The 12,756-nt window shown below is 43.7% G+C and overlaps 1 protein-coding gene across 1 annotated transcript in view; it reads left to right on the top strand.

Annotated features, from left to right (window-relative positions):
- Positions 1-482: 482 nt before the first annotated feature.
- PGM2 (phosphoglucomutase 2) overlaps positions 483-12,756 on the top strand; it is a 37,348-nt gene continuing 25,074 nt past the window's right edge. The window contains exons 1-3 of the mRNA XM_027544245.1: positions 483-659; positions 5,187-5,354; positions 11,026-11,132. Of these exons, the coding sequence (XP_027400046.1) occupies positions 609-659; positions 5,187-5,354; positions 11,026-11,132 (326 nt within the window). The 5' untranslated portion in view covers positions 483-608. The remainder of the gene's footprint in view (positions 660-5,186; positions 5,355-11,025; positions 11,133-12,756) is intronic.

Below are 12,756 nucleotides of genomic sequence, written 5' to 3' on the forward strand. Positions count from 1 at the left end.
GCTCCTCTCTGGGTTTACCGGTGCTCGGATCCCGGCTCCCGACCCGGTGCCTGGAGCTCAGTAGGACCTGAATGAATGGCTTAAGTGTGAAGTGAAGTGAAGTGACTCAGTCGTGTCCGACTCTTTGCGATCCCACGGACAGTAGCCTACCAGGCTCTGCTGTCCATGGGATTTTCCAGGCAAGAATACTGAAGTGGGCTGCCATTTCTTTCGCCAGGGGATCTTCCCAACCCAGGGATCGAACCGGGTCTCCTGCATTGCAGACAGACACTTTACTGTCTGAGCCACCAGGAACAGGAGTAACCTCTTGAGCTTTCGGCAGCCCCACCTCCATCCCCACACTTCTATCCCGCTGCCCCGCCTCCCTCTCCCCCGCCCAGGCGCGCAGGCACACCGCCAGGAGGCGTGCTCTTAAGGCGAGCGAGTCATTTTCCTCCGGGACGCTGGTGGCTCCCGAGCCGGATCTCCCCGCCCTGCCCCCGCCTCTCCCCGCCCCGCCGGAAGGAAGGTCTTGCCACCTCCTGAACTTGGTGGTGGCAGCGCGGTTGGAGGTGGCGGCGTTGGCGGCGGCAGCTGCGACGAGGGCTCCGGGAGGCGGCGACGCAGGCATGGACTCCCGGCTGGACCAGGAGACGGCCCAGTGGCTGAGATGGGACAAGGTGAGGGGGTCCCTTGGGGCCGCGAGCGACCGGGGGAGGTTCGGGATCCCCTTTCCTGTGGTGAGTGAAAGTGCTTCCTTCCCTCACCGCCCACCCCGCAAGGCCGAGCGGGTCCTGCCAGAAGGATAAGGGGCGGCCGCCAGGCCTCGTCGGTGTGGCTGGTTTGTGGCCCATTCCAAGTAGGCCCGGAAAGGTTGTTCCGCAACCAGACCTGCGGTCCGGCGAGCCAGGAGTAGGGGAGCGAGCCGGGCTCCGGGGGCCTCCTCTGATAGAGGCGACCGCGAGTTCCTGCCACTCTGCCCGCGGGGCCCGCCCTCTGCAGTCGGCGGTGCGTCCCCCAGCGACCCAAAATGGTTCCCGCTGTCCCTCAGGCTCCTGGGGACTTGGCAGAGCGGCATTCCCAGGCGCTTGGTTGCCAATATAGGTGCTTTCCGTTGGGCCCGCTTGGCTTCTGGCGTTTTTCTCAGGTCTCTGACTTTGCTGGGAAGAAGATGGGGAGCCCCTTGGACACAGCACCCCAGCTTTTCACTCTCTGAGGTGTTGGAGCAGGGACTCAGCTCCAGACACCATTCCCAGTCTCCTTTCTAACCTGGGTTACTCACTTCCTATTTGTTCTGTCTCTTGCACCTGTTTGCATTCCTAGATATTTCCTCTGGCTCTCTTCTGCTAAACTTGTTTCTCCTGTTTCAGGTCTGAATTTAAATGTGGCTTATGTAGAGAGGCCTTCCCTGGCTCCCAAGGGTGAATTATTTCTTTCTAATACTCTCCTTAAACATACTGTTCTTTTCCCTCATACCCCTTACAGAGATTGGCCAAAAACAAAAACACTTGCTTGTGGGTTTATTTACCAATGTCTGTCTCCAGGGCTGACTTCAAAGACAAGAGATTCACTGGGTTGCACAGAACCTGTTCTCCTCGGAGGGCCCAGCACTTGGTTTAATATTCTGTCCCACTTTAAAATTTTTAAAAATATTTTTAACAAGGAGTTCCTTTTTTGTTTTGCAGGCCCCAGCAAATCACATAGCAGGTGCTGCCCACTTCTTCACTAACTTGCATGGTCCATAAGCCTGCACAGTGGTAGAGGCCTGGGATATTGAGTCAGTGAGGACTTCCCCTTCACCCTCCCGTCCCTGCCCAGGAAATGCCAGTACAGACTGTTTCTGGATGCTATGGGCAACTCCTTTTTCTTATAATTCTTTGGAGGAGGGAAAAGCCCCCATTTCTGATAACTCAGTAACTGGCAGTGAGTAGAAATCTTTTAAAGTCATAATTGGTAATGAATTAGTTTCATAAAACTTTCCCTTTGAAGAAATAAAAATCCAGTTTCTACAAAATGTTGTATCTGTGTATACAGAGAGTACCTCACTAGATAGAAGTGAGGGAGTGTTTTTCTTATTTTTAAATTTCTGCCACTCCTCTTGTTCTTCCCTTTCTCAGTTTCTTCTTTGACTTGAGACAGGCACCCAGAGGGAACTTGAGGCCAGCTAAAAGCATTGCAGCACTCTGGTCTGATTGCCCCAAGGGTGGTGAGGCACCCAGCAGGTACCCTCCAGCATTTCCAAAGTGCCTCCATCCCCATTCCTTTGGACCCTGACACACGTGTCATTTGCACATCTTATTCTGGTCTCCACTGACCTCCTGATTTTTTATTCTTGTCTTTCTGCCTCCTTTGGTTTCTCTCTGGCTATTTGGTCTTTTAGAGATATTGAAAGTCAATTAGGATTTTCCAAGTCTACACTGTGAATGAAAGAATTACCGGGTATTGAGTATGACCTTGAAGTCTCTGTGTTTTCTCATTCCCTCCGCAAATATCTGTTGAACCGCTTTTACATTCCAGAACTGAGCCCTAACTTGGGGGCACCTGACAATCTGATAGGTCAGCCTGTGCTCTGTGGTCAGTGGCTATTGCTTTTAACTAAGAAAATGGGCTTTCACTTGTTTCTTGTTGAATCTGGAACAATCTGAAAATGTGGGCTTAATTCCAGAAAACCAGTGTTTTATTTCAGTAGCATTTCAAAGTTTAATTATGTGGCCATGTTTTGCCTGCATGTTTGTCTACTTGAGATGGTAGCTGGAAGATAGAAATAAAGTTTGTTACCCTGAATTCTTAATTTAAAAGTTTGATGTGAAATTAATGTAATTGTCATTTTTCTCCATTCTTAACATTTTGTGTAACCGTTGTACCAAAAAAATGAATGATTCATGTGAGTGTCCATTTGAAGCAGTCAATGTAACAGAAAAGGTACTAAGTTAATGCTTTTCATGCAGTTTAAGCAAGACACTATATCTGAGGCTTCTCCATCTATAAGATGGGGGTTTTGTTAGTTGCCTGTCTATTGTAGTTAGTGCAAGATTCAAATTTGACTGCCAGGGAAGTCTCATGTATTTCTTATTATATCACAGGATCACACATTATAATTTTTAAAAGACCAAAATACTACCAAAGTAGTGTTTTGATTTAAATTATATAAGCTTATCACTCTAGGAAAATTTGAAGATATTAGGGAAGAAAATGAACATTTGATTATTACTAGATGCCAGACAGAAAAGGGTGTTTTATAAACCACCTCAGAACCACCTTGTAAGGAAGGTTATAGGTTGTTCATATTTTAGAGATGAAGAAACTCAGAATTCAAGAAACTAGACATTCTGCCCAACAGTATAAATTTGTTGGATAATGATGTGGCTGGGATTCCATTCTGAGTCTTAGACCCCAAAACCTGTGTATTGATCCCGTTTCTCCAAAAGTGCTTACCTTTGTAGGGAAGAAAGTAACACTTATGTTATAAAGGAAAACCGATTTCCTTGTACTCGTAATACTTCAGACACAAAATGTTTGAGTTTTTCACACCAAACAAGTTCTCATTTTTCTGTGAACATCAACTGGGTTTCAGTTTAACTCAACCGTGACACTAACTACCCAGAGTTAGTGTAGACCCTGCCCCCCACCGACCCCGCTTAAGGGGTCCATCCCACAAGATTGCTCCCACTTAAGATACCCACAGAAGCCCCACATTATCACCCATACTTCTGACCAAGCAGCAGTAAACCGGGGGGGTCTCATGACCCCCTTCTAGGGTTTGGTGATTTTCTAGGATAGCTTACAGAACTCTGGAAGGCACTTTACTTATTATTACCAATTCTTTTTAATGAAGGACACAACCCAAGAACAGTCAACTGAAAGAGATCCATAGGGCAAGGTATGGTGGGAAGAGGTGCAGAGCTTCAGTGCCTTTACATAGATGTGATTAATTAAATTATTGGCTGCTACTGCTGCTGCTAAGTCACTTCAGTCATGTCCGACTGTGTGTGACCCCATAGACGGCAGCCCACCAGGCTCCCCCGTCCCTGGGATTCTCCAGGCAAGAACACTGGAGTGGGTTGCCATTGCCTTCTCTGATATTATTGGCTACTGGTTATTAATCTTAATCTCCAGCCCCTCCCCTTGTTAGAATTCAGGGGAGGATGGAGTTGAAAGTTCCCATCAGCTGATCACTTGGTTGGTTCCAGTAGTCACCTCATTAGGATAAACTCAGATATGGACGAAAGAGATTTATTATAAATAACAGAAGATGCAACTTTCATCCTAATCATTCAGGGTTTTATGACCTCTTTGCTAGAAACTAGGAACAATAAAGTGTTAGTCACTTAGTCCTGTCCAGCTCTTTTCGACCCCATGAACTGTAGCCTGCCAGGCTCCTCTGTCCATGGAATTCTTCAGGCAAGAATACTGGAGTGGGTTGCCATTCTCTTTTCCAGGGGATCTTCCCAACCCAGGGATCAAACCCAGGTCTCCCTCATCGTACACAGAGTCTTTACCGTCTCAGGAACAATAAATATATATTTCTTAATTAAAAAAAAAATTTTTGTTCACACCATGCAGTATGTGGGATCTTAGTTTGCTAATTAGGGATTGAACCCACACCCCCTACATTGAAAGTGTAGAGTCTTAACCACTGGACTGCCAGGGAAGTCTCATGTATTTCTTATTATATCGCAGTGTCACACATTATAACTTTTAAAAGACCAACTTGATATTTCAAATTTCAAAAGCCTCATAAAACTGAAAAGCCTATACGTGTGTGTATATGTATATGTGGGCTTCCCTGGTGGCTCGGTGGTAAAGAATCCACCTGCCAATGCAGGAGACATGGGCTTGATCCCTGGTGTGGGAAGATCCTCTAGAGAAAGAAATGGCAACCCACTCCAGTATTCTTGCCTGGAAAACCCCATAGACAGAGGAGCCTGGTGGCTCCAGTCCATGGGCTGCAGTCCATGCGGTTGCAAAAGAGTCAGACATGACTTAGCGGCTGAAGAACAGCAATGACAATATGTATATGTATGTGTATATATATATATTCTTTTCAAACACATACATATGTACTTTTTTCTCCTGTAGGTTAGAATTATTGTGGGTTGGTTGGTTGTTTTTTCTTTTCAGCTTTTTCATTATGTTATTCACCTGACTATATCTGGTGATATAGTCAGGTGAATAACAGGAATGGCATATACATCCCTGTTTTGCAGAATCCTTTAACTCTGGCGTCAGTGAAACAACTCATTGCAGCAGGTAATACAGAAGAACTGCAAAAATGTTTTAGCGCTCGAATGGAATTTGGGACAGCTGGCCTCAGAGCTGCTATGGGAGCAGGAATTTCTCATATGAATGACTTGACCATCATTCAGACAACACAGGTACCATATTTTTATACTTCTTAATTCTTAACATTTTCCCAGTGTTAAAAAATAAACTGAAGCATATTAAATTTATTAAGAATTTATTTGAGCAAAAATCTATTCGAATCAAGCAGTTCTAAACTGAAAGTAGTTAGGAACTGTTGGGGAGAAAATCTTTTTTCTGTACACTTCTAGATTCTTTGGTTGGTCTGTTAATTAAATTGGCATAAGACAGATTAACAAGAGTAAACAAGTTTAATTATATACATATAGGAGCCCCATAAACTCACTGAGACCCAAGGGCAAATCTAGCAGTTGAAGCTTCAAAGTGGAGAATGACAGATTGACTTTTCAAATATATATATATTTATATGTATATATATATATATATGGTTTTTTCTACTGTCCATAGGACAGTAGAAAAGGAGATGTTTGGTAGATATTTGCCTGCCATATAGATAGGTCTTTCAGATTTAAAGTTATCTCTGGTAATAGCTCTCTTTCAGGATCAGGCTTCTTATCTGAATTCTTTTAGGTAGCTAAGGAAGAGGTAAAAGTTTTTCTTTGGTCTGCCGGCTCTTGATTGCCTCAGCTCAAAATGATCCACATGCAAGAGTGACATGTTTTAGGGTCACATAGTCTGCTCCCCCTCAGAGCACCCCACTGACAGGAACTAGGGGAAAGACTTTTATAGAGGAGAGGCAGAAACAAAGCAAGGAAATGAATAGATTGGCTCCAGCTCAAGTGGGTGCCATATTTGGGAAGGCTTAGCTGGCTGTTTGTGATTGGCTGTTCTTCAGTTATGAATTCTTCACCTTGAGGCTTTTATGAGGTTAGGTTTTGGCTTGCTTAGTAGGCTCCTAGGGCATTAAAGCCACCTCAGTCCAATGGCCTCCTCTTTTAATTAATTTAACTCCAGGCACCTTTTGTATTTGATAGACCTAATTTGGTTTCATTATGGAATAATCTGGTGGGTTTGCTTCGGCACAGGGTGTCACACATTTACTCCATAAAGTTAGGCTTGTACAGTCCGTGGAAGCAGCATTGTTTTGAAATTCATTCATTCATTTATTCATTTCACAGAGATTTATTAGGTGCCAGACATCAGGAATATAATAATGACTAAAACAGACAGATTCCCTCATGGTGCTTCATTCCAGTGCAAATTCACCAACTAAACCGACGGACTTTTATGTTTTTATAACTTTTGTTATGGTTGTACAGATAGCAGTGTTTAAACTTTTTTTAACTGCCAGAATAACCAAGAGTTATTAGTTCTGTTTAGTTTTAATTTATAGTATGCTACTGCTGCTAAGTCACTTCAGTCGTGTCCGACTCTGTGTGACCCCATAGATGGCAGCCCACTAGGCTCCTCTGTCCCTGGGATTCTCCATGCATGAAAGTGAAAAGTGAAAATGAAGTCTCTCAGTTGTCCCCGACTCTTAGCGACACCAAGGACTGCAGCCTACCAGGCTCCTCCGTCCATGGGATCTTCCAGGCAAGAGTACTGGAGTGGGGTGCCATTGCCTTCTCCTAATTTATAGTATAGTTGGAAATTATTGCTGAGTTTCCTTGCCTTTATTTGTGAATTTTACTATCGGGGCTACATTCAGCTTTTAGGAATAAAGATGAAGCCTTTGACAAAACAGCTGCCACTGAGTGTTGAGAGTTCTGTCTGTGAGGGAAATGAAGTGGAACAGGTCGTTCTGTTTCTTCAGCTGCTGGGACATGTTAAAAATGAAGGTCATTTTAGTCCGGGAAAGAAAAGGCTGGGAAAATTAGCTACTGGTGATTATGTGTACTTTACGTGTACTTAAAAAGACAGAGTTGGACATGTTCTAGCAAAATCCTAAGAAAGAAATCTTGCATAAGGTCCTGAATTGCCCTGGAAACCACTGGCTACACATAACCTGTTAAGCAGTAGGGCTCCCTGAGATCTTTCTGGAGGGAAGACTTGGAATAAAGTGAGCCTGGAAATCTCATTCTAGTTTATGGGTAACATGGGATCACGCTGATGGATAAGGTTGCCCTTTGCTCTGTTACTAGAACTGTACAACGAATCACATGAAGCACGGTGGTTTTAAACAACAACCACGTTTATTTTGCTCACAGATCTGTAATGTGGGTAGGGCTTAGTGGGGCGGCTGCTTTTGGCATCACATGGGCTGGTGTGGAGGCTGGAGTCTTCTGAACACTCCCTGCTTGCTGGTCCCTTGTGTGGACTCTTGTCCTATTGGTGCCCCAGAGTCATCTGGTTGTATTTAAGAGGCTGGTGGATGTGAGTCAGGAATATCCCGGTGGGAAACAGGATAGAGACTAGAGGGAAATTTTTGTATTGTTTGCCTCATTGCTGGCAGTTATCATTTCCTGTTAGGTTCCTTAACTGAGCCTGACACATCAGTGATGGAGAATTCATTGTCTTCTGAAATAGCCATCCTATCTTTGGATCATTCTCATTTAAGAACGGTTTCTTTATTTTGAGCCAAATCTGTCTTTCTGTAGCTTTTCCATATTGGTTTAGTTTAACCTTTGGAAGCTATATAGAGGGTATTTCTTCTGTTTTACGATCATATTTTGATCCTTCAGTGAGTCTTTTCTGTGGAAAAAGCATCCCCTTCTCTTAGTTGTGCCCTCAGGTACTCAACCTCAGCAGGCCCTAGAGTTTTTTAGAGCCCTTTGAAGACAATAGGGCTTTTAGACTAAGGCTGAGTGCTTTAGTCTAAAGTATCTTAGTTTTAAGTATCTGACACTACCCTTATGGCAGAAAGAGAAGAGGAACTTCATCCTCTTGATGAAGGTGAAAGAAGAGAGTGAAAAAGCTGGCTTAAAATTCAATACTCAAAAACTAAGATCATGGCATCCAGTCCCATCACTTCATGGCAAATAGATGGGGAAAAAATGGAAACAGTGACAGACTTTATTTTCTTGGGCTCCAAAATCATTGACAACAGGGAATGCAGCCATGAAATTAAAAGATGCTTGCACCTTGGAAGAAAAGCTATGACCAACCTAGACAGCATATTAAAAAGCAGAGACATTACTTTACCAACAAAGGTCTGTCAAAGCTATGGTTTTTCCAGTAGTCATATATGGATGTGAGATTTGCACTATAAAGAAAGCTGAGCACGGAAGAATTGATGCTTTTGAACTGTGGTGTTGGAGAAGACTCCTGAGAGTCCCTTGGACTGCAAGAAGATCCAATGAGTCAATCTTAAAGGAAATCAGTCTTGAATATTCATTGGAAGGACTGATGCTGAAGCTGAAACTTCAATACTTTGGCCACCTGATGCGAAGAGCTGACTCATTTGAAAAGACCCTGACCCTGGGAAAGATTGAAGGCAGGAGGAGAAGGGGACAACAGAGGATGAGATGGCTGGATGGCATCACCGACTCGATGGACATGAGTTTGAGTAAGCTCCGGGAGTTGGTGATGGACAGGGAAGCCTGGTGTGCTGTAGTCCATGGGGTCGCAGAGTTGGACATGACTGAATGACTGAACTGAACTGAATGCTTTTAACCCTCTTGAACACGGGCCGTACCTCAGGGGTCCACCACGGCCAGAGAAAGAGCACTATCACTATGGGAAGCCTTAGAGTGTGAGCATCTGTGTACCTTCTACTGCTGCTGCTACGTCGCTTCAGTCGTGTCCGACTCTGTGCGACCCCATAGACGGCAGCCCACCAGGCTCCCCCATCCCTGGGATTCTCTAGGCAAGAATACTGGAGTGGGTTGCCATTTCCTTCTCCAATGCATGAAAGTGAAAAGTCAAAGTGAAGTCGCTCAGTCGTGTCCGACCCTCAGCGAGCCCTTGGACTGCAGCCTACCAGGCTCCTCCATCTATGGGATTTTCCAGGCAAGAGTACTGGAGTGGGGTGCCATTGTACCTTCTAGGAACCCCACAAAAACAGCTCCCATGTGTGCTTGTTACTTTGCATCCCTCAGAAGCTTCAGAAGATTTGCCCAATGCAGTATTTTTGTACAAGAAAAGCTAAAGGCTTTCTAAACTGGCACCACTCTGGCAACAAAGCTGTGAAATATTGCCCTACCAAAAACAAGAGTTACGTTTCATTTTATGACTTCCTTTAATCAAAGTGAAACAAGTAATATGAACCGTGATTATAACGCAATCAACCAGAGTTCTTTTTATTCCTGTAATAAACCTATTTTGTCCAGTAATCAAAACCTCTTGAAGTCAAAGTTCACAGTTTTCTAATCGTCCATATTTCAGACTGAGGTGATGTTACTGTACCCACTAAGATGCAGGAATTGTGTGTTCGACCATTGCTAGGTGGATGGGAATAGCCCAAACTCTGCACAATTTCTATTTGTATAATAGTGGACTGATAGAGCCTCCTTAAGATCTGTCTGCTGGAAAATAATTTCACAAACAGAACGAGTTTAGATCTTTTAACTGACAAAATCTTACAAACTGTGTTGAATTTCTTTTACTTTTCTTTATATAGAGCAAGTTGAAATATCTGAAACACCTCCTTGTCCTCAGAGATTTTAGATTTGTATAAGATGGGTGCAAGCTTTGAAGGAAAATGACCGTAAAAATAATGCTCGTGGCAGCAAACACACAGTGCATCCTTGGTGTTGGATTCTTAGCTCATGGCATGTCTTAACTCAGTTAGTCCTCGTGCAGTCCTTAGAAGTAGGTACTGTTCCCATTTTACAGAAGAGAAAACTGAGGCACTGAGAGATTAAGGAACTTGTCATTTGCCCACAAGTGGTGGTCTAAGCCCACAGATTCTGTGTACTTTTAATTTAGCACTGAACCACCTCTAACCAGACCCAGGCACAAGTCTGTTGTTGTTCAGTCACTCAGTCGTGTCCGACTCTTTGTGACCCCATGGACTGCAGCATGCCAGCCTTCCCTGTCCATCACCAATTCCCGGAGCTTACTCAAACTCATGTCCATCGAGTCAGTGATGCCGTGCAACCGTCTCATCCTCTGTTGTCCCCTTCTCCTCCTGCCTTCAATCTTCCCAGGATCAGGGTCTTTTCAAATGAATCAGTGGTTTGCATCAGGTGGCCAAAGTAGTGGAGCTTCAACTTTAGCATCTGTCCTTCCAATGAATATTCAGGGTTGATTTCCTTCAGAATGGACTGGTTTGATCTCCTTGCAGTCCAAGGGACTCTCAAGAGTCTTCTCCAACACCATGGTTCAAAAGTATCAATTCTTCGGTGCTCAGCCTTCTTTATGGTCCAACTCTCACATCCATACATGACTACTGGAAAAACCGTAGCTTTGACTAGATGGACCTTTGTCGGCAAAATAATATCTCTGCTTTTTAGTGTGCTCTCTAGGTTTGTCAGAGCTTTTCTTCCAAGGAGCAGGCCTCTTTTAATTTCATGGCTTGCAGGTACAAATCTAGGCTCTGCTATTTGTGTATCTGAAACTGGGCCAGTCATTGAAAGTTCTAGCTTTTCCATCTGTAAAATGGGATTTCTTGGCCAAGTTGATCTGGGATTACTGATAATAAACGCTAAGTGTCCAACACAGTACCTGATACATACAGATAGAAAATAAATAAAGCTGTTGTTTTCCTATTGTGCAGTTCACTTAGTTACTGAGGGATTTCTCTCCTGCTACAGTGTTCTCTTGTGGAAGCAGAGAAAACTTGATCAATTTTTGGTTTGGTGTGTTAAAACGTATATAGTCTTTTAATTCATGGGTGTTTTTTAGGGATTTTGCAGGTACCTAGAAAAACAATTCAGTGACCTGAAGCAAAGAGGTGTTGTGATCAGCTTTGATGCTCGAGCCCATCCAGCAAGTGGAGGCAGCAGCAGAAGGTACGTAAAGATATTCATGTTCAGGAAACTATATTTTTGTCGTGTATTTTGTAGTTTTATTTGTAATCACCATTTCAATGGGTTGGCGTTAAATACATTTGTCAGCTATATTGCTTAACTATAAAAAAGATGGGTAGATTCTGTTTGTAACTTTTAAGAATTCTGGTTTTATGTTTGGGTTAAGAAAATGTAATTATTTAGACAATGTAGAACTTAATACCTATCTAAGGCAATTTTTTGTAAATGGCAGTATTATTTCTGGTTCCTCTTCCTTTTCTAAATCCAGCTTAGACATCTGAAAGTTCTTGGTTCACATAATGCTGAAGCCTAGCATGCAAGATTTTAAGCGTGACCTTAATAGCATGGGCGATGGGTGCAATTGTCCAGTGGTTAGCACATTCTTTCGTCTACCCTTTTTGGGAATTGGGATGAGAATTGAGCTTGTCCAATCCTGTGGTCACTGCTTGGTCTTCCAGATTTGCTGACATATTGAATGCAGCACCTTGATGGCATCATCCTTGAGGGTTTTGAATAGTTCTACTGGAATTCTGTTGCATACACTAGCTTTATTAACAGCAGTGCTTTGTAAGGCCCACTTGACTTTGCTCTCCAGAATGTCTGGCTCTGGGTGGCTGACCACACCATCATTGTCATCCAGTTCATCTGGATCTTTTCAATACGGTTCTTCCATGTATTTTTTCCTTCCCTTCTTGATCTCTTCAGCGTCTGCTGGGATCTCTACTGTTTGTCATTTATTGTGCCCATCCTTGGGCAAAATGTTCCCTTGATATCTCCAGTCTCAATGCCTTTGAACTATGGTGCTGGAGAAGACTCCTGAGAGTCCGTTGGACAGCAAGGAGATCAAATCAGTCAATCTTAAGGAAAATCAACCCTGAATACTTGTTGGAAGGAATGATGTCGAAGTTGAAACTCCAGTATTTGGTCATCTGATGCAAACAGCTGACTTGTTGGAAAAGTCCCTGATTTTGGGAAAGATTGAAGGCAGAAGTAGAAGAGGGCGTCAGAGGATTTAGATGGCTGGATGCAATGGACATGAACTTGGGCAAAACTTCAGGAGATGGTGAGGGACAGAGAGGCCTGTCGTATGGCAGTCCATGGGGTCTCAAGGAGTCGGACACGACTGGGCAACTGAACAACAGCAGCATTATTTCTCTTCACTTTTTTTCCTTTTATGAAATTTTTTTCTTCTACTATTTATAAGCCTCATGAGCTTCTTCTCATTCTTAAATGCCCATTGCAAAGTGCATTGTTGTAACATTCCCAAACCAATGAGACTGTCTTTTGTGGCTATAGGCAGATGGTGATGGTGATGGTGGTGATGATGATGGTGATGGTGGTGGTGATGATGATGGTGATGGTGGTGATGATGATGATGGTAGCGGTGGTGGTAGCGGTGGTGATGGTGGTGTGGTGGTGGCAGCGATGCTAGAATCATTCAAGTGCTGAATGCAAGTTAGGCACCTAGGTATTTACTTATTTAGTCCTCACAAAACCTGTAATCTATGTACTTTTTGCTCTGAGATCATAAAGTGAGAGAAGGTACCACAATTTAAACATAAAGAGGCTGGCACCAGGGGTCAGCAAACTTTTTCCCTAAAGGGCA

The sequence above is a fragment of the Bos indicus x Bos taurus genome, chromosome 6 (assembly GCF_003369695.1).
Source record: "Bos indicus x Bos taurus breed Angus x Brahman F1 hybrid chromosome 6, Bos_hybrid_MaternalHap_v2.0, whole genome shotgun sequence".
Taxonomy (NCBI): Eukaryota; Metazoa; Chordata; class Mammalia; order Artiodactyla; family Bovidae; genus Bos; species Bos indicus x Bos taurus.